Source organism: Crinia signifera, chromosome 11, assembly GCF_055691185.1.
Source record: "Crinia signifera chromosome 11, ASM5569118v1, whole genome shotgun sequence".
NCBI lineage: Eukaryota > Metazoa > Chordata > Amphibia > Anura > Myobatrachidae > Crinia > Crinia signifera.
In genome coordinates, this window is record NC_139227.1 from 33,174,596 (window position 1) to 33,197,389 (window position 22,794).

The 22,794-nt window shown below is 46.5% G+C and overlaps 1 protein-coding gene across 1 annotated transcript; it reads right to left on the bottom strand.

The window, feature by feature from the left end:
• Nucleotides 1-419: 419 nt before the first annotated feature.
• COTL1 (coactosin like F-actin binding protein 1) lies at nucleotides 420-22,776 on the bottom strand. Its single transcript, XM_083165305.1, has 4 exons — nucleotides 22,474-22,776; nucleotides 22,031-22,113; nucleotides 6,143-6,300; nucleotides 420-1,854 (listed from the first exon to the last, which is right to left on the bottom strand). Exons 1-4 carry the CDS (start codon nucleotides 22,548-22,550, stop codon nucleotides 1,744-1,746), a joined length of 429 nt encoding a protein of 142 aa, XP_083021431.1. The 5' UTR covers nucleotides 22,551-22,776; the 3' UTR covers nucleotides 420-1,743.
• Nucleotides 22,777-22,794: the final 18 nt, after the last annotated feature.

The window sequence follows — 22,794 nt, forward strand, 5'->3', positions numbered from 1 at the left end:
GGTGGGGGTGGGCAGGTAGAGGGTCCAGGGCCCCCCCAGACCTTAATCCGGCACTGGGGGGAGGACATCTTTGCATAGCGCAGAGCTGTGCAAAGCCATCCTCAAAGCCACACATCTGCTGGTATAACCAGATGAGCAGCTATCCCGGCGATGATGCGGGAGCGTGCAGCAGTGCCCATTGATGGGGCATAACCAGCGATGTTACAGGAGCGCGCAGCAGCGCCCATTGCCGGGGCATACACACTGGGCGGCTTCGAGCTGAAAGCTGCTCAAACCTGCTGATTTTAAGCGACTTTCAGCTCAAAGTCGCCCAGTGTGTACGGGCCTTAACAGGCAACCAATAGTAACATACACAGGAAGATGCCCCATGACAGTCTTTTCGCTGTTAAACATTTCTAAAATGAAAACCGACAGGAAAGAATTTTTGGAAAAAAAAAATCTTTATTTTCATTTTTTTTGTGGTTTCTCTGAGCCGCGATCTGTCCCTCCCAATTCCAGTTCATGGCCCATTTGTCTTACCAGCTGCCCAGATAAGTACATTCAATGCCAACATACATGGACAATAAAATATTGGGAGAGTGAAAAAAAAAAAAAAAAAAGGACTGGCAGGGATTGTGCCCAATCTTTCCATTTTTTACCCCTCCACTAAGATCTGTGGCCATTCTAGGGCACAGTCACGTAGTCTCACTGTAAGCCAGTGTGTGACAGACACACAGTAGCAAGACACAAACCCAAAGCTCACATCCCATTTTCTAAGTGACAAATGACTTTGCAACTAGCAGCTTCCATCACACCTAGTAATGCTGCACGGTGTGTTGTGTGTGTGTGTGTTACTGGATTATAATGGAATCACGCAGAGCCTTTATGTGCGGAAATGTTCATGCATAACTACAGACGCTGGCTGTGTCTGTAGCACTGTGCACCAGCTGGAATGTACAAAGGTATAAAAAAAACCCCACAAACAATAAAATCTTATTTTGAGTTCTGGTCCTATTAAAAAACACAAACAAAAAAACCCTAAAACTTCCCACACAAACCAGCAGCGGAGCTCAGGGGCGAGAAGGAACGAACGCACAGTCACCTAAAGGGTTGTGTTACTATGGAAAAATCAGAGCGTTGCATTGTGCACAGAATACTAACGAGATATCCCTGCCTGGGGGTATCACAGGATTTGGCCTTTATTACATGCAGGGAAACCATCTAATAGACTACAATGCTCATCCTCCTGAACAGGCGGCTGGCTAATGCCACGAGGGGGGTTGTGATTCGGAAACAGGACTGGCACTGCATCCATCCAATCATCAGTTTCTGGTTTCAAATCAGATCAGTAATGATTCTATTGAATGGTTTAAAATGAAGACACAAATAAATGGAATGGTGGAGTGCTGTTGGTCCGGAGTCAGGACAATTAATGGCGAACGTCCGGTGAGACTCGGCTTAGACAGTCCAAGGCATTGTTATGGAGAATGTGGCGGCTCTTGCAGGTGAAGAGGATGAGCGGTGATGGGTTAGGTAATTGTGCAGTAACCCCAGAGGAAGCGGCCTGGTGGGAGTGATCACCAGATCATAGGAGGGGCTGCGGGAGACCTGGCTGGGTGGTGACCGGAAGGGAGGACCATACAGTAGGCAAAGAAATAACCAGTTTTTTTGTTGGTAATATAGTTTCCACCAGTTTCCAGTTGTTTTCACTGAGACGACTTTTGCACTTGATCCGGCAAAGCAGTACCCGGGCATGGGATGCCCTTACTCTGTTTGGGCATCGTAATTGGCACCACCAGCCTTCTTCAGCTCGCTCCTAATGTAGTCTTCCTCCAGGTCTTTGTGGTCTGTGATTACCAGCTCTTTGGCAAAGTTCTAAGAGGACAGAGAAACAAATGCAGGTTGTGTTGTCAATGTCCAATACAATGTGAAATACATGAAAATGATCAGAACAATGGGCCCGATTCAGACATGACCGCACCGCTGTGAATGTGCAGCAGCCAGCATTCAGTTAAGGCGCTGCCACACTAAAGTATAATCTTGCCTCGCTAACTGATGGGTACGGCTACACATCCATTCGAAACCGTGTGAATATGTCCCACACCTATCATAACAGGCTCACGATCGAACGATTATTACACTGGCCACAACTCATCGCAGGCGCCGTGTAGCCCTGGACCTGGACTCAACGGCTGCGATGGATAAAGGAATATCCAGCCTGGATCTGACGTCACACACCCTCCCCTAACGGGTATGGATCATTGGGTACACAGCAAGTTGGTCGACATGCATTAGGTCGACAGGGTCATTAGGTCGACATGGGGGAAGGTCGACAGTCAAGATGTCGACATGGGGTTTTTCACATTTTTTTGTCATGAATTTTGACACAGTCGACATGGACACTGAAACGTAGCACTGCATCCCCTCTCATGGCTCCCTGCGCTCACCATGTTTTGGGCACACTATTTTATTCTCCCACCACGCCCTAGTGGATGGTAGGGCATGATATACCACCTGTTGGTTAAAAAAAAAAAAAGTGAAAAACCCCATGTCGACCTTAATGCATGTCGACCTTAATTCTTGTCGAACCAATGCTTGTAGACCTAGTGACCGTATCCAAGCTCCCCCCCCCTCCCCCCCAACACCCTCAGGCACACCTGTCACTCTCTGTGTTTTTTTCTGGCCGGCCTGCATTTTTCTTAGCACTAAATGGGCCGCTACTTCCTGTCAATCACCTTGCAAACGGCGGGGGTAGAAATAGTTGCAGGATTTTATCGCAGGATGGGGTATCGATAATCGAAAACCACACGATCAGGTCTGAATCGGGCCCAATAGGAGTAGAGGGGAGTGACGGCTTATTACAATGCGCCAAACACAGGCAACTCTATAACAGATTTGTGCGGTGACCACCTGTGCCAATTTCATGTTGTATTACCACGAGACCAGGGCCAGTGATATCCGAAATGTGACTCTCATATGCTGGGACCACACAATGGGTCCGATTCATATTTGTATGCACACTCCATGACTTGAGTACAAATATGATGTTTGGGGGTTTGCACAGATGAGGAACGGGTCTTGCAATGTTGCTCGCAGTCCACTGTGACCCGCAGCATGACTGATATGCTGCAGCATGCAACTGGCACTGTTATTTAAAACGGGCAACGTCTCCTCCATTTTGGTGGTGTGGCGCTACCGGGGTATACTTCCTGGATCCCACTGCCCAGATTGTATGAGCAACATGTGCACGCTTCAGCTTATACAGGATGGCCGCTGCTTGTAACCATGACGATGGTTGTCTGAGGCGGAGTCTTCAGACGCAGCACTCAGATCCTCACTACTGCAAACAGGAAGCGTCTATCTCTATCAGACGCCTCCCTACTGCATTAGAACTTTAATACAATGAAATTGCCAAACCACTTCTCTGCAGCTGTGCATTTCCAATCAAACCATCTAAGAATTAGGCCCATTTTGTGTCAGCAGTTTTGGGTCCTACATGGTGGAGGTCTGATGTCAGACATGGTCCATAGAGCTGGACCAGGGGTGGCCAAACCTGTCCTCAAGATCCACCAACAGTTCATGTGTCTCAGGCAACCTGTGGATCTATAGTAGGGATGAATGCAGCAGGTTTGACAATGTGACAGTAATGGCTGCAGCTGTGCACCAGCTAGGTGGTCTGGGGAATGTGACAGTTAGTAATGACTGCACCTGTGCACCAGCTAGGTGATTTGGGGAATGTGACAATTAGTAATTACTGCACCTGTGCACCAGCTAGGTGGTCTGGGGAATGTGGCAGTTAGTAATGACTGCACCTGTGCACCAGCTAGGTGGTCTGGGAAATGTGACAGTTAGTAATGACTACAGCTGTGCACCAGCTAGGTGATTTGGGAAATGTGACAGTTAGAAATGACTGCACCTGTGCACCAGCTAGGTGGTCTGGGAAATGTGACAGTTAGTAATGACTACAGCTGTGCACCAGCTAGGTGGTCTGGGAAATGTGACAGTTAGAAATGACTACAGCTGTGCACCAGCTAGGTGGTCTGGGAAATGTGACAGTTAGTAACGACTACAGCTGTGCACCAGCTAGGTGATTTGGGGAATGTGACAGTTAGTAATGACTACAGCTGTGCACCAGCTAGGTGATTTGGGGAATGTGACAATTAGTAATGACCACACCTGTGCACCAGCTAGGTGATTTGGGGAATGTGACAATTAGTAATGACCGCACCTGTGCACCAGCTAGGTGATTTGGGGAATGTGACAATTAGTAATGACTGCACCTGTGCACCAGCTAGGTGATTTGGGGAATGTGACAGTTAGTAATGACTACAGCTGTGCACCAGCTAGGTGGTCTGGGGAATGTGACAGTTAGTAATGACTGCACCTGTGCACCAGCTGGGTGGTCTGGGGAATGTGACAGTTAGTAATTACTACAGCTGTGCACCAGCTAGGTGGTCTGGGGAATGTGACAATTAGTAATTACTACAGCTGTGCACCAGCTAGGGGATTTAGAAAACCGTTGGTAGATCTTGAGGACCGGTTTGGCCACCCCTGAGCTGGACAAACCCCACAGGACAGGTCCAATCTACTTTTTATTTCAAGTTATATATATTTACTTCAGTTAAAGGTCTCAGAACTGGGCCCAGCAGAAGCCAGCCGGCAGAAAATCCCTGTTCCCTCAATCAAAGTCTACACATTCCAGCTGCAGCTTATTCACGTTGGACACATCTGACATCATCAGGATAACATAGTCGTGGATCCCCCCCGAACACAGCACAAGTGGCTGTTTGTTTGCATCTGAACATTGGCTGCTATTGACTTGTGATCGCAACAGAGAGGTTTAATTATGAATCAGACCCCCACTTCCCACCCATGCTGACCCACGGGTGCATCTGCCACCATGCGGCTGTCACAAGACAGACCAGCCCCATGAACATGGACTGTACAAGTAAGTGACTGAAATAGGAAGGTCTGCAGCTCACCACATATAGCAGACCCACGAGTGACTGCCATAATAAAGAAGTTGTGTATTGGGCTGTTATGGTAACACGATTTGCTGTGAGCGGCAACAGGGACCATAAAGATTAATTCATCGGCTGCTCCCATTTTATTAGCCAATCGGAGAGACAAATTAAGCTCAGCGGCCAGGAAATAGGTCAATATGTATAATGGAACTTTTTTATCTCGCTTGGTTTGGCTGTCAATCAGCATTTTATGAACACAGTGTTACTGACTAAGAGGAGTGTGAATCAGTCCAACTCTCCAACAGGCTGTGTATGTCCGAACCTCTGTGTAGGGATGGCCATCGACCATCGATGAGTAGAAATCATCAATGGTTTATGGCCGATGTCGAATAGTTTTGACATTGATGGGGGGAGAACCAGATGGTTTCCCACCATCGATGTCAGGCTTAACTGAATAGTTTTGGTTTTATTTTTTCATTAAGGGGCCGGGACACGGAGCGTAGCTCCGCCCCCAACACCCACGAAGCCCTGCCCCCGTATTTTGATTGGCCCACAGGCCAATCTTTCAAAGCAAATGGATGACCATCGATATATAAAAACATCAATGGTCACCCATTGCATAATTATACACCATCGATGGACTGTTGCACTTTTGCCATCGATGGCAACCATCAATGGCAAAAGCAACAATGGCCATCCCTACCTCTGTGTCGCTCTTATGTCCAAACCTCTGCGAGATCATTATACCTCAAGTACAGATGGTAACAAGTACTAATCAATAAGGAATTATGTTTTGCAAGACTTTTTTAGTAATGTAAGGCTGGATGGGAGCAGCTGTATTATATAGACCAGCCTACCCAGAGGGACTGATTCAGGTTAATTCGTACAGCGGCAGTCTTTCACTGCTGATGCCCCCCCACGTGGCTGCATGCAGATGGATGTATATGTTCATACAACTATTCGCCTCCGAGCCTACAGCCACAAGATCACATCATTTAAACATAGTTCTCCTTAACTGTTTGACCGGAGTTCTCCTTAACTTTGACCATAGTTCTCCTTAACTGTCCCAGTGGGAGCTGTTTTTTTGGCATGTACAATTGGAGACCACAGTGCATAATTACACCAAGATAAGCCTTTGTATGGTAAAAAACACTGATGAGATGGGAGTCAATGTGAATACTGTAAGTCATATCATTTACCTGCACAACGTCTTTCACCAGTGTCTTGTCTGTACCGATCTTGGCCCGCTGGAGCCCCCCGACGTTCTCACCGATCCAGGTGATTAACGCAAATTTAGCCCTCTTGCTCAAGGCGTCTCCAGTGGTAAATCTTATATATGCAAACTGCCGGTTGTCATCTGCAAAGGAAGTGAAGACAATTGTAATAACCCAAATTGACCCTGGAATGTAAAAATAAATAAAGCCCCCTGTACTGTTCTTATTACCATGATGTATCTGCGTGACCAACATATGCCACAGTATCAGTGACGGACTGGGCCGCCGAATCGGACCTGGCATTTGTGCACGCGCGCGACTTCACACAGTTTGCGCTGCCGATCATGGCTTGCAGGAGAGAGGGGAATAGCTGCACGTGATGCCCACCTCTCTTCTGGACTTGTTCGGCGCACAGAGAGAGCCGCCGGACCCGCCGTGAGTCCAGCGGCTCTCTGTGCGCCGATCGGGAGGCGGTGCTTCCACTCCACCTCCACATATTAGCCCACCTGGCCAACGGCCCCTCTGGCATTTGACAGAAGTACCGGATGGCCATTCCGGCCCTGCACAGTACTATACACTAATCGGTCATATATGACCACTGTGATGTCCTTTACGAACACACACACACACACACACACACACACACACACACACACACAATCATACTTTGCATTGAAAAAAAAATAAGTTCTTTTAATTAGCAAAAAGTTGCTCAATTTCCTTTCATTTACATCAGCACAACAAGGTCTGTCCAAATAAAAAATTATTTATTCATGATTAAAATGTATTTATGACCCTTCTCGTCTGTCCCCACCCCCCTCATTTTTCACTATGAAGCAGGTGAATCTACATACACTGCACATTAATACAAGGAGTTCAGAAAGTCCCTCCGCAGCGACTGTGTGCTAAGCAAGTCTCCCTGCAGACGATGAGTCTCCCTGCAGATGAGGAGGTAGATTTATTAAGCTAGGTGAAGTGATAAATATGTTTTTTTATCACTGGCCAATCAGATCCTACCTGTCCTTTTTTAAAACAAGCCTGTAACTTCACAGTTAGGAGCTGATTGGCCGGTGATAAAAACCAGACACTTTATCACTTCACTGAGCTTAATAAATCTGCCCCGATGTGTGCTAAGTAACATGACCACATAATATTTTATAAACATGGTATTTGCATGAAAGAAGCAGGGTCTCCTACAGCACTGTGACTCCCTGCTGGCGTTGACTCTCTGAACTCCCACAGCTGCAGCGGAGATCTGCAGCAGAAGCAGCGCTCACTTCAGAGGAACTTTTTGAACTCCCTTGTACAACCGGGTGGCTGAAAGGGATGCGGTCAAAATCCCGGCAGTCAGAATCCTGATGGTCGAAATACCGACGCCGGAATCCCGACTGCCGCAATGCCGGCACTTTTTCCCTCTATGGGTGTCCACGACACCCATAGAGGGAGAATAAAATAATGTGCCGAGCGTAGTGAGCCCGCAAGGGGGGGCGATCTATGGCCCCCCTCATTGGCACTGTAGCGGTCGGGATTCCGGCGTCAGTATTTTGACCGCCGGGATTTCATACGGATTGCCCCGTTTCACAGAACTTGCACCTTGTTACATAAACTCCTTATATTTCATTGTGCACAACACGTTCTGCATTTCTAAAAGAACAAAATAAGTTATAAAAGACATATACATATAAAAGCACTGAAATGTAGACCGGGGTCACTGTGACCGGTAGAACAAGATTGCTGCCTATTGTACGTTGCACTATTGTCTTGTCTGAGGTCACAAGAGAGTTTATAATGCCCCATGTGACAGGGGCTGGCACCCAACCAAGCAGAGGACAAGAATACAAATGCAGTAGCTAAGTTATCATTTCACAGGCAGTAAAGATTTGCCATTTTTGGTTTGAAGATTAGAGTTTAGTGTAGTAATGGATTAACTGACAGTTGTGACTGGACCTTGCCCCCATAGTGCTCTGCTTGGGTGGGCTGCTAGGTGTGGGTGCACTGTATGAGCAGCAGTTGTACCTGATGTATTATAGGTTTTTTTTATGCTCACTGAAGATCAGTAGTGATTGCACAATTCACAAGCAAAACAAATGCTTAGAAAAATGAGAGTGTAGGGTTTGCGGCAAACATACCAAGCAGGGCATTGTACCTGGGCACCAGCTATGGGGCCGCGCGTTACACTGGGCACCAGCTATGGGGCCGCGCGTTACACTGGGCACCAGCTATGGGGCCGCGCGTTACACTGGGCACCAGCTATGGGGCCGCGCGTTACACTGGGCACCAGCTATGGGGCCGCGCGTTACACTGGGCACCAGCTATGGGGCCGCGCGTTACACTGGGCACCAGCTATGGGGCCGCGCGTTACACTGGGCACCAGCTATGGGGCCGCGCGTTACACTGGGCACCAGCTATGGGGCCGCGCGTTACACTGGGCACCAGCTATGGGAACTAGGAAAACTGGGTGGTATGGTCGTAACTGGGGCACTTAGGGCCTTATTCTGGTAAATTCCTTCTTAGATGGACAAAACCATGGCCCTTATTCTGATCTGTGCGGCCGGAGCCGCATACGTTGCTCCGGCCGCACAAACTAATCCCCGCCTACAATACGGATCGCCACGGCCGTCCGTACGCGGACGGCTGGCGATCCGCATGAAAATGGTGGGGCGTACGCCTCCACCATGGTGGGAGCTGCCCCCTGCATTCGATGGTCGGCGACCATCGAAGGCAGGGCCGCACGCTCCACCAGCTCCCGCAACGACCATCGAAGGCAGGGCCGCACGCTCCACCAGCTCCCGCAAGCTTAGACCACACGGACAATCGTCCGTGTGAAAGCTTGTATGGGGGCGGAGAGCTGACATCCGGCGATGTCAGCTTTCCGCCCCCATCACTGGCGTCATAGCCTCATTACCATGCATACGCCCCGCGTTTGCATGGGAACGCCCATGAAACGCTGGGCGTATGCATAGGGTAATGAGGCTATTAAGCCCCTCACGCCCCTATACGCCCCCTTTGCGGCGTATACATTTTTTGTGCGGCGATTTCCCCTGCACATGCGCAGAGTGAAAACATCGGCGGTACGGCCGCACGCGGGCCGTACCGCCGAGATCAGAATAAGGGCCCATGTGCACTGCATGGGGGCAGATGTAAAATGTGCAAAGAGAATTAGATTTAGGTGAGTTATTTTGTTTCTGTGCAGGGTAAATACTGGCTGCTTTATTTTTACACTGCAATATAGATCTCACTTTGAAGTAAAACCCCACTCAAATCTAACTCTCTCTACACAAGTAACATCTACCCCACCTGCAGTGCACATGGTTTTTTCCAGCTAAGAAGGAATTTGCCAGAAGGAGTGAACCAGAATAAGGCCCTTAGTAACATTTAGGCACTTTATGGCATAATGTGAATTATGTGGGGGCACGGTGTTATATGGTCGGAACTGGGGCACTATGTAACATATAATGTTAAACTGGGGGCAATGTATGGCATAATGTGAATTGGTGGCACTGTGTGACAATGTGAATTGGTGGCACTGTGTGACAATGTGAATTGAGGGCACTGAGTGGAGTAATGTGAGTTGGGGGCACTGTGTGGCATAATGTGAATTGGTGGCACTGTGTGACATAATGTGAATTAAGAGCACTGTGTGACATAATGTGAATTGGTGGCACTGTGTGACAATGTGAATTGAGGGCACTGTGTGGCATAATGTGAATTGGTGGCACTGTGTGACAATGTGAATTGAGGGCACTGTGTGACATAATGTGAATTGAGGGCACTGTGTGGCATAATGTGAACTTTTATATTTTTTAAAACATCACCGGTATAGGAGTTTTCCAGTTTTAATGGTATGGGCCCCCACAAATTAGCTGTGTCAGGGTCCGGTTCCCCAGAAACCTTAATCAGCCCCTGGTCCTAGCAAAGAAAATGCCACACTCTGGAATCTTGCCTTTAGATAAATTATGTGCACCGATAATAACTGCCACCCCAGGTAAAGCATTAACAAAACCTAATCTATAACAAAGTCTACTTGCTGGATAGCTATAGCCTTAGTGTGACCACCACAGGTATAGCCAAAAAATAATAATGTCCCCCAAACTTTAGCAAGAATTCACTTCAATACCAGTTCCTCCAATCCTTGAAAAATCCCAGATCCCTTAACCAGACCAAAAACGGACTAAAATTGGCAAATTAGAGATTTTTAACCCTAAACATTCCTGATAGATTGCAGATTATTGCTTGTTGATGATTGGCGGTGTGGTCGGATCGGGAAATCAGGGCAGCTATTGTATAGGATCCTTAAGTCTATTCGGTAATAGAGCTATGTTGGTAAATGTTACAAAGAATGAAAGTCATTGTGGTTAGTATTTACTAAGATGGAAGTTCTATTGAAGATGAGATGTTGCCCATCGCAACCAATCAGATTTTACTTCGTATTTATTTAGCACCTTCTAGAAGATAACAGATACTGGGCCAGATGCACTAAGCTTCAAAAGTGATAAAATGGAGAGTGACAAACAGCCAGCCAATCAGCTCCTGTCTGCCATGTCACAGACTGTGTTTGAAAGATGTCAGGTAAGAGCTGATTGGCTGTTCATCACTCTCCATTTTATCACTATTGAAGCTTAGTGCATAATCTGATTGGTTGCTATAGCCAACATCCAATCATCAATAGAACTCCCATTTTAGTAAATTTACCTCAGTGTGTCACCTACATACAGTGGAGACAGACATTTTGTTTGACGACTAATATGCCATACCCTCCAACATGACCCATTCCATTAGGTACAAAATGCTCTGTTCCTGGACTTCCCTGCCAGTGGCAGTTACAGATGTGAGCCTGCAGCACAGTCCAATATTCAAAAAGGGGAGCCACACCAGCTGCCATCCCAAACATCACTGAGAGTTGATGTGCCCCCCCCCTCTTTGAATATTGGACTGTGCTGTAGGCTCACATCTGTAACTGTCACTGGCAGGGAAGTCCAGGAACAGAGCATTTTGTACCTAATGGAATGGGTCATGTTGGAGGGTATGCATGTGTAGTGAGCAGACAGCACATACATGGCAGCACTGTGGAGTCACAAAATGATAGAAGGAGTCTAAAATAACAGACAACTCAACAGATTTTTCAGACTCCTTGAATCACTGTCATAAGTCATCAGCCTGATGGTCAGCAACATGGAGTCGCGACCCCATACTGAGAAGATCGGGACCCACAGTTTGAGAACTGCTGATCTAGGGATATATGCATACCCTCCAACATGACCCATTCCATTAGGTACAAATTGCTCTGTTTCTGGCCTACTTACCAGTGGCAGTTGCAGCTGTGGGGCTGCAGCACAGTCCAATATTCAAAAAGGGGAGCCACACCTAATGCCACTCCAAACATCACTGTCCTGGACTCACTGGCAGTCGATGTGACCTCCCCTCTTTGAATTTTGGACTGTGCTGGAGTCCAACCTCTGTAACTGCCACTGGGGCAGATGTATGAAGCCTTAACAAGAGATAAATGCAAGGGTGATAAGGAGAGATAAACGTCCAGCCAATCAGCTCCTTACTGACTTTTTTCAAACACAGGCTGTAACATGGCAGTTAGCAGGTGATTGGCTGAACGTTTATCTCTCCGTATCACCCTTGAATTTATCTCTTGTTAAAGCTTAATACATCTGCCCCAGTGGCAGAGAAGTCCAGGAACAGAGCATTTTGTACCTAATGGAATGGGTCATGTTGGAGGGTATGATATGCTAGGAACTAGAAACATAGGTTTAATAAGTTCCTGTTGAATATATCAGCTGAATACAGGTTCAGTATCCAAAAACTGCACAGAATACAGACCTGGGCACCGGGGGTTAAGGCACTAACAGCCTGTTGCAGAGATTTCCTCACAGACGTGTTTGCAGTCTGGTGCCAACAGCATTTGGCTCAAGAAAGCAGCTTAATGTCAGGACATTAGATAAACTATCCTGCTTATTAAGTGGTGCTGTAAACTGTATTGATGCAGCCGCCACCCGTGGAACGGTCACCCTGCGGAGCGCGCAGCCGCTGAAATACAAATCATGGCTTATTTTCAGGCCTGGGAAAAAGGTGCAAGAATGGAGTTCTACAGTTAAACTGCGAGAATGGATTATCATCAGGAAACGCTGATGCGGGGTCAGGACGAGGTAATAACCTTGCAAGGGATCTTGTGCGATATAAAGCAGTGTGGTTACCGTGGCGACTAACGTGTTAGAGAAGGTAAAGGCCAGAGTCACATGGACAGAGCAAGAAAACCTGTGCGCTGACAGTGATCTGGAAAGAACGGTGTTAAAAACTGACCTTGCTATTACAAACAATGCACTAAATGGCAGGTTCTCCATCCAGCACTTCAGGGTGGAGGTTTCATTCGTTTACACATACATCCCAATCGGGTTTGGTTCATAAAGTTAATAGTTTCTTCTTCAACCCTCCCCCAAAAGTAAGAAAAAAAATAAAGCCTAACGTCGACCATATGCTGTGTTGACCTTTTGACCAGGTCAACAGAGCGTATGTTGACCAATTGACTGCTGACGTTAGTACGGTCATCCTAGCGTCTGTTCCAATTGACCAATCCCAAGAGTTGGGAGTCACGCAGCGGCTCGGGATGAGGCAGGAAAGTCCAGGACTAGTTTCCCGCTTCTTCCATCGCGATATTTATACGGTGAATTTGCATTCCTTACATTCTTTTCCTGTGACCTGGCTGCAGATATTTTCATTATCCTCAAAAGGTTTTCATGTCCGTGGCGGGAAACGTCCGCAGGATAACGGGTTATTTATACAGAGGAAATGCTGATCAAGTTACAGGCAGTTCCTCAACTAAGGCGACAAGTTTTTGTTTAAGGGGGGGGGGGGGTTTTTTTTTCAAAATTAAGCGGTTTGGTTTTAAAAAGGGTCAGATGCTTAAAGCTGGGTACACAACAAACAATATGCACGATAATGATTTTGTTAATGATATAATAATGCATATTACTCGTGGTGTACCCACTATATCGTTAACGCTCACAGTGATCCTTAACGATAAGCCAGAAAGTCTGAACATGCAGTCCAATCTGACGATATAGTCAGTGACTGCATGTTCGGTGGGGGCCCCGGTGACGGCACTAAAAGATATCATTCAGTGTTTACCGGCGGGTCATAAGTTTAAGCAGAACCGTCGATATCCTTACCGTTAGTCTGTAACTTTATCACTATAGACTTAATCACTTTTCAAGGCTTAGTACATCCGGCCTATAGTGCGCCTGCAATACCCTGTATGTACTCATTGCGGCGCTGTTGCATGGAGATGTACAGTTTCAGAAATGTCTTGGAGAAGAAGCAGGGCCGGCAACAGAAATCTTGGGGCCCTGTACAATAATATTTCTGGGGCCCCCCACCTAATCCCAAATCCACACAATGCTCTTCTGCATGAGCCTCATTTAATCTTTCGCTGCTCCAGAGCCTGCTTTCAGGTGCAGACTTCTCTCGTGCTGACCTGGCTCCTGCTTCCTGCTGGCTCCCGGCTGCTGTTGGCCTGTCACTTTTACAATAGTATGCCGAGCACTACGAGCAGGCAGGGCAGGTCATTTGCAGAGTGCAGAACAGACGACATGCGCATGCACAGTAAAAGTACAGGGGCCAGAGACTGAGGCCACAGTGGCCGGTACGGCTGTGCCCCTGGGGCCCCAGGCCATGTGCACACACAGAGTAGACGGCTCTGAGCGCCGAACGGCAGGGTACACACACAGTAGACAGCAGTGGCACACAGTGAGTCAGTCAGACTCAGCCACACACAGATGGGGCCCTTCAGATCACTGGGGCCCGTCACACTTGTCCCCCTTGACACCCCCCCCCCCCCCCTGTCGCCAGCCCTGTGGAGAGGTCCATGGCGTTGCTGGGCAGTAACTTGAAAGGCGACTACAGCCGTACAGAGATAGTCCACATTATAAGCATGTCATTGAAGTGGTTGCATCATACTTGTGACTAGGTGGTTTTTTTCAGGCAGTGCTTCACACCCATGTGTCCGCTTCTCTCACATTTGTTCCACTTCCTAGTGAAGCGGGAAGGATAAGGAGATTAACAGGGCAATCCCAGCACCAGGGGCAGGGTTAAAAAGTTGTGACTTTGCATCATTTAGCCCAGCACCCTCCAGTGGGCATGCAAATCTTACCATGTTTGTGGGTGGGGCCTAGTGAAGTGACAACCTGTGTTTGGTGGAGTAATATGGCAGCATGCAGTTAGCAACTTTTACATAAACATGTGCAGCCGTTCTCTGGGAAAAACGGCTTGATTGAATAAGGAGCTTTAAATGGCTGATCAATCATAGTGGAGGACTGAGGTTCAGTGTCCTTCATAAAGGATCAGGACTGGAACTATAACCCACTGGGGAAAAGAGAGCAGTCAGTTTTGGTTCGGTGAGGGTTCTGAAAAATGATTGGAATCAATAACTGGACACTGCCATTTAGATGTATAATTAATGTTTCGTCTGCACAAAATGGAGCAGCCACCGTCCAGCGCTAGGCTGATCGGAAGCACGCTGGAAGGCGTCCAATGTGGCCATTTACAGTGCGCTTCCCGAGGATATCGGCATCTGTCTTCTTACGGGTTATAAATAGTGCTTGTACAGTGGCCACGATGCCCATCTACCTGTGCGGACACCAGAGTACTGCAGCAGCGGCAGGGGGCCTTCTTAGAACCAGTGAGTGTGTGTGTGTGTGTGTGTGTGTGGGGGGGGGGGGGGGTATCAATACTTGGGGCCAGATTTACTAAGCTCGGAAAATTATGAAATGGAGAATGATAAACCACCACCCAATCAGCCCCTAACTGCCACATTACAGACAGGGAGGCAGATGTATTAAGTCTAGTGAAGAGATAAAATGGAAGGTAATGCACCAGCCAATCAACTCCTGTCATTTTATCAAATGTAGCCAATTGGCTGTTGCCTTAACAGGCCTGGCCAACCTGTGGCTCTCCAGATGTTGTAAAACTACAAATCCCATCATGCCGTGCCACAGTTTTGCTATAAGGGAGTGTTAAAACTGTTGCAAGGCATGCTGGGATTTGTAGTTTCACAACATCTGGAGAACCACAGGTTGGCCAGGCCTGACCTACTTTATCTCTTCACCAGGCTTGAAACATCTGCCGGGTTTGAAAAAGGTCAACTAGGAGCTGATTGGCTGGTGGTTTATCACTTTTCAAGGCATAATAAATCTCATCATTGGAGAAGATAAAGTACCAGGCAGTCAGCCCCCAACTGCCACATTAGCTGCAATTGCTTAATGACAGTTAGGGACATGTTAGTACTTTATCTCTCACCATGTTATCACTCTCCCGGGCTTAGTACATCTCCCCTAAATCTTTCTCCAAGCTTTGATACATCTCTCCCTGGGTGTTTGCATGGAAGACACCTCAGAGGTAAGGAGGCAGCCTCTCTCCTATTTCTCCCCTCTCACCAACAGCAGGGAAGGATCGGGCTCAATGTTCCCTCTAAGCTGTGCGCACGTGCCCGCGCACACAACTCGCCGAGCGTGCGCACAGACATTACAACAGAGCGCACAAAGCAGCAGTGGTCACTTTTTGCAGTTGTGGACTCAATTAATGTGTGTTTCACCCATTAACTACATCGTGTGCTGTGTTTTGAATATTTAAATATTTAATATAATTTTGAAGTAAAGTTAACACAAATGCTGAACGTCATTTTCCAGTTATATATAGGTGACGCACACATTTTTTAATTTCCTTCCAATGTTGCACAGCCAAAATCTTTTGCAGCACACAGCCTTCGTAACATTAGAGGGAACATTGATCCGGCTGTAGGGTTAATGGGCGCTCAGAGCGTAACAAACTATTCATGGCAAATAAACGTTTTAAATGGCAGTTTGTGTGCCCGGCATGGATTGCAATAAGCACATCCGGGTCTGAACTCCGTAATCTGTGCCAGCATAAACTCCCTGAGTCACTGCGGAGAAGCTGGGATTCAATTAATATTCTCCCAGTGGAGTTCGGCTGCACTTGAACTTTCCAGGGAATTCTGAGACCACCCACGGAACAAAGGCCGCAGATTTACTCCTGGGAGACGGATGGCTGCCGGTTACGCAGGAGATCAGTCCTCACTCTGTAGTTCTGGCCAATCTATGCTTCGATCACACAAAGGGATCACATCCATGTAGTGCAAAATGAAAAGGTTCCCTACACAAGGCGCTGCGTTCAGCATGGCTCTCGCTAGCGATATCCTCCATCGTCCTTCATGTGCAGACATTGGAGGACATCGCTAATGACCGGTGGGAGTGCGCATAGTTAACGATATAGTGCATACTTCCCGTACAGCCACTCGCAGATGTAAGGCACCAAAGAGGTGTCTTACATTTGCGAGCGCTTGTAGAATGGTTGGTGACCATCTGTGAATGGACGAGTATGCCATGCGTGGGGGGCTGTGCGGGCGGCGACTGGTGGACTCGCAAACCTGCGAAATTCGCAGACTTGCGAGTGAACCTGATTAAGAGCCAATGTGCACGAAAATATCATTATCGGATTGGGAGCTGCCATGATAATCGCTCTCAAATTGAATTGTATTCTGATGAAAGGGATTAGCTCTGATTGTCTTTAAAAACATGATCATATTTAAACATGCAAATAAAGTGAAAGCCGATTGATTGAAGCTAGTGATTTGAGAGGAGAGGGGGGCATTCAAACAAGTGTGGCAGTGAGCAACGAGCAACTTGATTCTTTTTTTTATGGGGGGAAAAAAAAGCAACAAGAACTGTCATAACAATAAAACAAGCAAAGCAGGGCACATTGTATATAACATAAAGGTCTCTTGCAGCACAGTATAGCATACCACGCCCCACACACACAGCACAGATAATACTTGCGGAGTGCCCTGATCTTGATCAGGAGGAGTGCATGGGAGGAATGTACAATCTGCAATGCTGTAACTAGGGGCAAGTCCACACAGATTACCTGGGGGGGGGGATACCGGCTCAGCACATTCCAGAAATTAAAGCAACTGTACAAGTGAGGTCTTGGATCGTGTGGATGGAGTAATTCCACAGAGCAGGTCGCATTACCTTTATGTGAAACCATTTTGCCCAAGAAGTCTGATACATAAATCCAATTATCTCTTGGTTCCCCTACAATGCTCCCTTCCAAATCCAACTTCCCGCCTGTAAGTTTTCCCATTCTTCAGTTTTGTTCACTTTAAAGTTATTTAATGGTAGATCGGACGGACAGCAATAGCCTGTGATTGGTCAGTGTTATTGAAGTCTTTCAGCGGGACTAACTGGCAAATTCCAAAAAAAAAAAAAAATACAAAAGAATGGGCGGTCACTGATTGGCTGAGAGAGCTTTCTCAGCCAATGAGCAGCCGCCCATTATTTTGAATTTTTTCTTTTTATTTTAATTCTGAATCAGGCCCTTTGTGTAGGGTGTGATGTATATGGCATTCCCAATTATAAAAATTAAACGGAATCAGGCATTTAGCCACCTCTGCCAGGTGACAACATAAACAATTTCGCCCCTCGTGAACTTGGGTGCAGCACCCAGGTGTAATGTCTGAAAGCCAGCATTAGATAATAACTTCCAGGGAAAGCACAGGGACAAGGATAATGTATAAGGCAACATAATGGTCTCCTTTCCGGCAGATTCTGCAAACAATGCCACAATGGCAAATAAACCAGCGAAATACGATCGCGTCTCATTCTCTCATTTTTAGCAAAAGGGTAAAATAATAATATTGAGAGTTGGGGGAAGGGACAGGGGCTTTGCCGTGGACAAAAGAGACTTAATGCTGGTTGTCGCGTGCAAATTTAAACAGGTGACAAACAGCGAAGAAAACATATTTAGTCTCTTGTTATTACCAGCTGAGTGACTGGTCCCCTGGGATGGATAATTGCACTCTATAGATGACAGGAGCATTGTGAATACACCAATATAATTACAGATTGTCCTGACGGGTCTGTTTATCAGGATAAAGCCACACAAGACTTCTGTAGAACGCTGCGTGTAAATATTACTATTGGTGAGTAGCATGAGGCTACTAGAACTGGCGGCTACTGGGAAGGACAGGGGTGATGCAAATATGTTGGATTTAGGAATACAGATAAACCGTTATATTGGAAAAGTCCAACCAATTATAACGTTGTTCGAAGTTGACCGCATCTACGGGCCGAAGCCAATAGCTCCTGAGCTGCTGATAGGAATCTCACCCATTGGTACTGTGTATGCTCCATCATAGCTTCTGATCAGCAACACAAGTACTCCTATGTCTGAGATGCTTTACAAGGACATTCAGAAAGCCAAACATTCTGCAAAAAGACACCCAAAATGCAGATGGGGGCAGTGCAGTGTTGGAAGCAAACCCCCCCCCAAAAAAAAAAGGAGGATGAACAAATAATATATTTCAGCACATATGCAGAGTGACGCTGTCAGCAACCCAGGATGGGTCCACCTCCCAAATCCACAGCAAATGTGCCTGGTTTGCTACTGGTTGTCAACATTAGTAAGCACACTTGCCCTATAATAGGTGCACAATATCCGCCTCCTCACAGACACGGATCTCTATAATCCGCAGTGTTGCGAACACGCACTTCACTTGCACCTACGCCTCCAGCCTTATTTGCCAGCCCATCTCAAATGCACTATTTGCAGCACTTTCCAGGTCACCAGCAGTCATGAAACTTTTCCACGACTCGCGGTTTTACTGATTTTGGGATGAGTCCTGTGAAGGGGAAGCGGTCATCTATTAGAATGAACTTAGGTCTACAGTCATTAGGTCGACCCCACTAGGTCGACTGGCAGGAAGGTCGACCTGACTTAAGGTCGACATGGGCCAAGGTCGACATGACTTAAGGTCGAATTTGCATAAAGGTCGACATGAGGAAGGTCGACTGGTCATAAGGTCGACATGGGTTTTTCACTGTTTTTTGAGCCGACATGTGCCGACAGGCGGTATTTCATGCCCTACCATCCACTAGGGCGTGGTGGGAGAATAAAATAGTGTGCCCGAAGCATCGCAAATGAAGCGAGCGATGCGAGGGTCCGATTCTCATTGCCAACTGTGTCCATGTCGACTGTGTCGACATTCGGATAAAAAAACAGTGAAAAACCCATGTCGACCTTATGACCAGTCGACCTTCCTCATGTCGACCTTTATGCAAATTCGACCTTAAGTCATGTCGACCTTGGCCCATGTCGACCTTAAGTCAGGTCAACCTTCCTGCCAGTCGACCTAGTGGGGTCGACCTAATGACTATAGACCTAAGTTCATTCTGACAGATGTACCGATTCCCTGTGAAGACGGCAGACAAGCACTTTGCATGTGATTTAGTGTTCATTTTAGCACTCTCAATCTTTTAAACCCAGCCTAGTTGTAACTCTCTGCTGTGGTGCTTCTAGCACAATTTAGTCTGTATCGCTGTTTAAATACAGACCAGACTGTGCTAGAAGCACCACAGCAGAGAGGGACAACCCAGACAGGAAAGCAAAACTGCACAGTTTTTTAAAGGTGCAGGCTACTAGAATGAGCACTATGATTGGCTAAGCAAAGAACAGTAGTTGGAGCCAAAGGGATTATACTGGGCGCGGTTAGGTGCTTGGTCTTATCAGTGTGCGTCTGCCACCACCTAACAAGTACCAGTTACACACTGATAAAAGGGGTGTGAGGTGCATAGATAGGTACGGCCATTGATCATTAATCATGCATGGATAGAACACAGCACCCACCCCTATTCTCTTCCCAGCATGTTCTACAGCACAATAAGCACAAAGATTTAGGAAGGCATGTAAGGGGGGCGGAACGTGCAGCGAACCCTGAGGACCACATTTATTAAGGCAGAGTTATCTCGTTCCACTTTATCTCTCTCCAAGCTGCAATCAGTATACGGAGCACAATATTACCGCCATACAGACTTATCCTCAGAGAGAGGTCATCATCTGTTTGCCATACAACAGATTTTAAGAACCACAGTCACAGCCCCTCCCGGGTTATCGTGCAGGAGAACAGTCCCTTCCTCCACCTCCACCATCTACCCCACACTAGAGACTTATGTTATATGGAAGCAGATACCACGCCCCAGACAGCTTCCAGATTCTTAATACTTGTAATAGAAACATGCAGATGCCACCACTTTTGGCATTTGGCACAGAGACTGGGATACTTCAGGTCAGTACCATTGGACACAAGTATTGGGTTGCTTTCAGAGGGGTGGTAATGTAGCTAATTGGGGGGATTTAATTACAACATCAATTCAACTACCAGCCAAGTCCTATGCAGTGCACCAGTCACACGCCATCATGATATCGTCAATCGCAGGAAACGGACACATTTGTACCTTTACCCCCAGTTAGTAATTACAGATTTATATGGGGGCAGATTTATTAAGTCTGGAGAAGTGACAAAGTGGAAGGTGATACAGCAGCAGCCAATCCGCTCCTAACTGCCAGGCCACAGGCTTTACAGTGGCAGTTGGGAGCTGACGAGGCTGCACTATCCCCTGCTACTTTATCGCTTCCCCGGTCTTAAGTACAGTAGTACATCTGACCCATGTTTTTTTATATGATGTTTTATACATAAAAAAAACAAAAATCGCATTTAAAATAAGTAGACTTTATCTCTCACTAAACTGTACTTAATAGACATAAAGAAAACATTTTCAAACAGTTGTCCCTGCCTACATAGGTTAGTTGGTAGGATACGCTCTGTACCAGAGTGTATCTAACCCGTACTCACTTCTGAGGCATTCTGCCCTATGAAGAAGGTGCTGTGTTCATTATTGGATTATAGCTATTTGTATAGAAATAAATAACTTTATCTGTGCATAAATATTAGATAGAGAGTATTTCTAGATTTTGTTACAATTCATAGCATATGGGGAAGTTGCAGAAGTAGCATATTATCCCATGGGACAGCGCCTCTACTGGCCAATCACATCATTACAACAAACCAGCTTTTTTTAAATGTAGATATATTCTTTCAAGCTGAAAATATATATATATAAAAAAACACTTTATGCTGCGTAATGGTTATACCAGCCTTTGGCACGTAAGGGAGGTCACCGGCTGCACACCTTCCCTGGATTCTTACAGGATTCTGTTGGGTTCTAGCCCCTGAATTGTACATTATTTAATCCACCTTTGAATAATACATAGACAGATCAGCCTGGGGAGATTTCAGGTCTCGCATTTGCAGTAAACCTCAGGAAGGAAGGGTTAAGTTCATGTGTAGGACACAGAGTCTGAGAAATCACTATATATACACACTATCTATGCTAGTTTCAGTACAGGTAGGCAATGTCTGGCTCCCTGACAGCTATGCTGGGACTTGTAGTTTCACAACAGCCAAGGGATCATAGGTTGCTACATTCATGCCTCTGAGAGAGGTCATAAAACATAAAAAAGGAGCGGATAAGGTTTCACAATCATCTGATACGGGCAGTGAGATATCTCTAGATCTGATAAGAAAAAGTTATGTCTGAACCTTTAGAACATTTTATACAGTACATGAATAAAAAGGACAGTGAGATTAGTATTATTAGGTGTATCATATACTTAATACTTAACATATGTGTGTATATAATATATATATATATATATATATATATATATATATATACACATACACACACACACACACATACATACATACATACATACTCTATTCTGTCACATAGTCAAGCCCATTCCCTGAGATCGGTGATCGGGGGTCAGTGACGTCCCAGTAGGCTATAAGGGCAGGGCTGAACAAGCTGGATCCATTACCTATGGCACATTCCTAAAACATAGCCTCAGGACCTCTCCTAATGCAGGCTCTGTGCCAGGCGATTACGCCAGTAACCGGATACTTACGAATCAATGCTATACATCTCTGTAATATACAAGGACCCGGTCACTTACCTGTACAGGTATTTACAAAGTCTTCGTAGTTTGCGCCCTGGTCTCCAGGAACAATTGTGCTACCGTCATATTTAAACGTTGCCCTTTTGGAAGAAATAAAAAAAAATACATATATACATAAGTGTCTTTGTACATACAGTCATAAAATAGCTTCCATGTCAGCATGTATCCAGCATCGCAGTGTACCAACAGGCTACTAGAGAGCACACACAGTAAGGACTGCAAGAGAAGCACTTGAATCAGAAAATAAAGTGAGTGTGAGCTCTTCAGACAAGTTACAGTAGGTGCCCTCGAGCTGCATGCCGGCATCATCCTATACAAAGACTGCTTAGTTACAAAGTTGCTCCAGGATCAGACAGCTTCCAGTGTGTAATGACAGGTGATGGTGCAGTGGGTAAGTGCCCCAGCTTCTAGCAGATGTAGCAATGATCGGATTCACTTACCAGCTAATATCATTGGTGTCATCTCGAACTTCATTGTAAACTTCCCTGCAGGATTCCTTGTCTATTTTAGTAGCCATTATGAGAGAGCTGCAGGCTGAATGACAGGAGGCTGAGAGAGAGGAGAGTAAGCTGCTGCAGCAGAGTCCCTGCTAAGTCCTGGGAGCAGGTCAGTGCTGAGTCCAAGGATGGGACAGAAGTGTGACGGTCCCTGCTCTCAGTCCCTGATCTCAGCTCCTGTGCAATGCATGAGGCAGCGGCCAGTTAACCCATCTCCTCCCAGTATGAAACTGGAGATGATGGGCCAGCCCATCCGCCCTCTGC

Excerpts from the sequence above, each read along its gene's own strand:
- COTL1 (XM_083165305.1), bottom strand. The coding sequence starts at position 22,550 with ATGGCTACTAAAATAGACAAGGAATCCTGCAGGGAAGTTTACAATGAA. Across the intron at positions 22,114-22,473 it reads GACACCAATGATATTAGCTG|GGCAACGTTTAAATATGACG; the intron begins GTAAGTGAATCC and ends TTCTTCCAAAAG. Across the intron at positions 1,855-6,142 it reads TGGTGAAAGACGTTGTGCAG|AACTTTGCCAAAGAGCTGGT; the intron begins GTAAATGATATG and ends CTGTCCTCTTAG.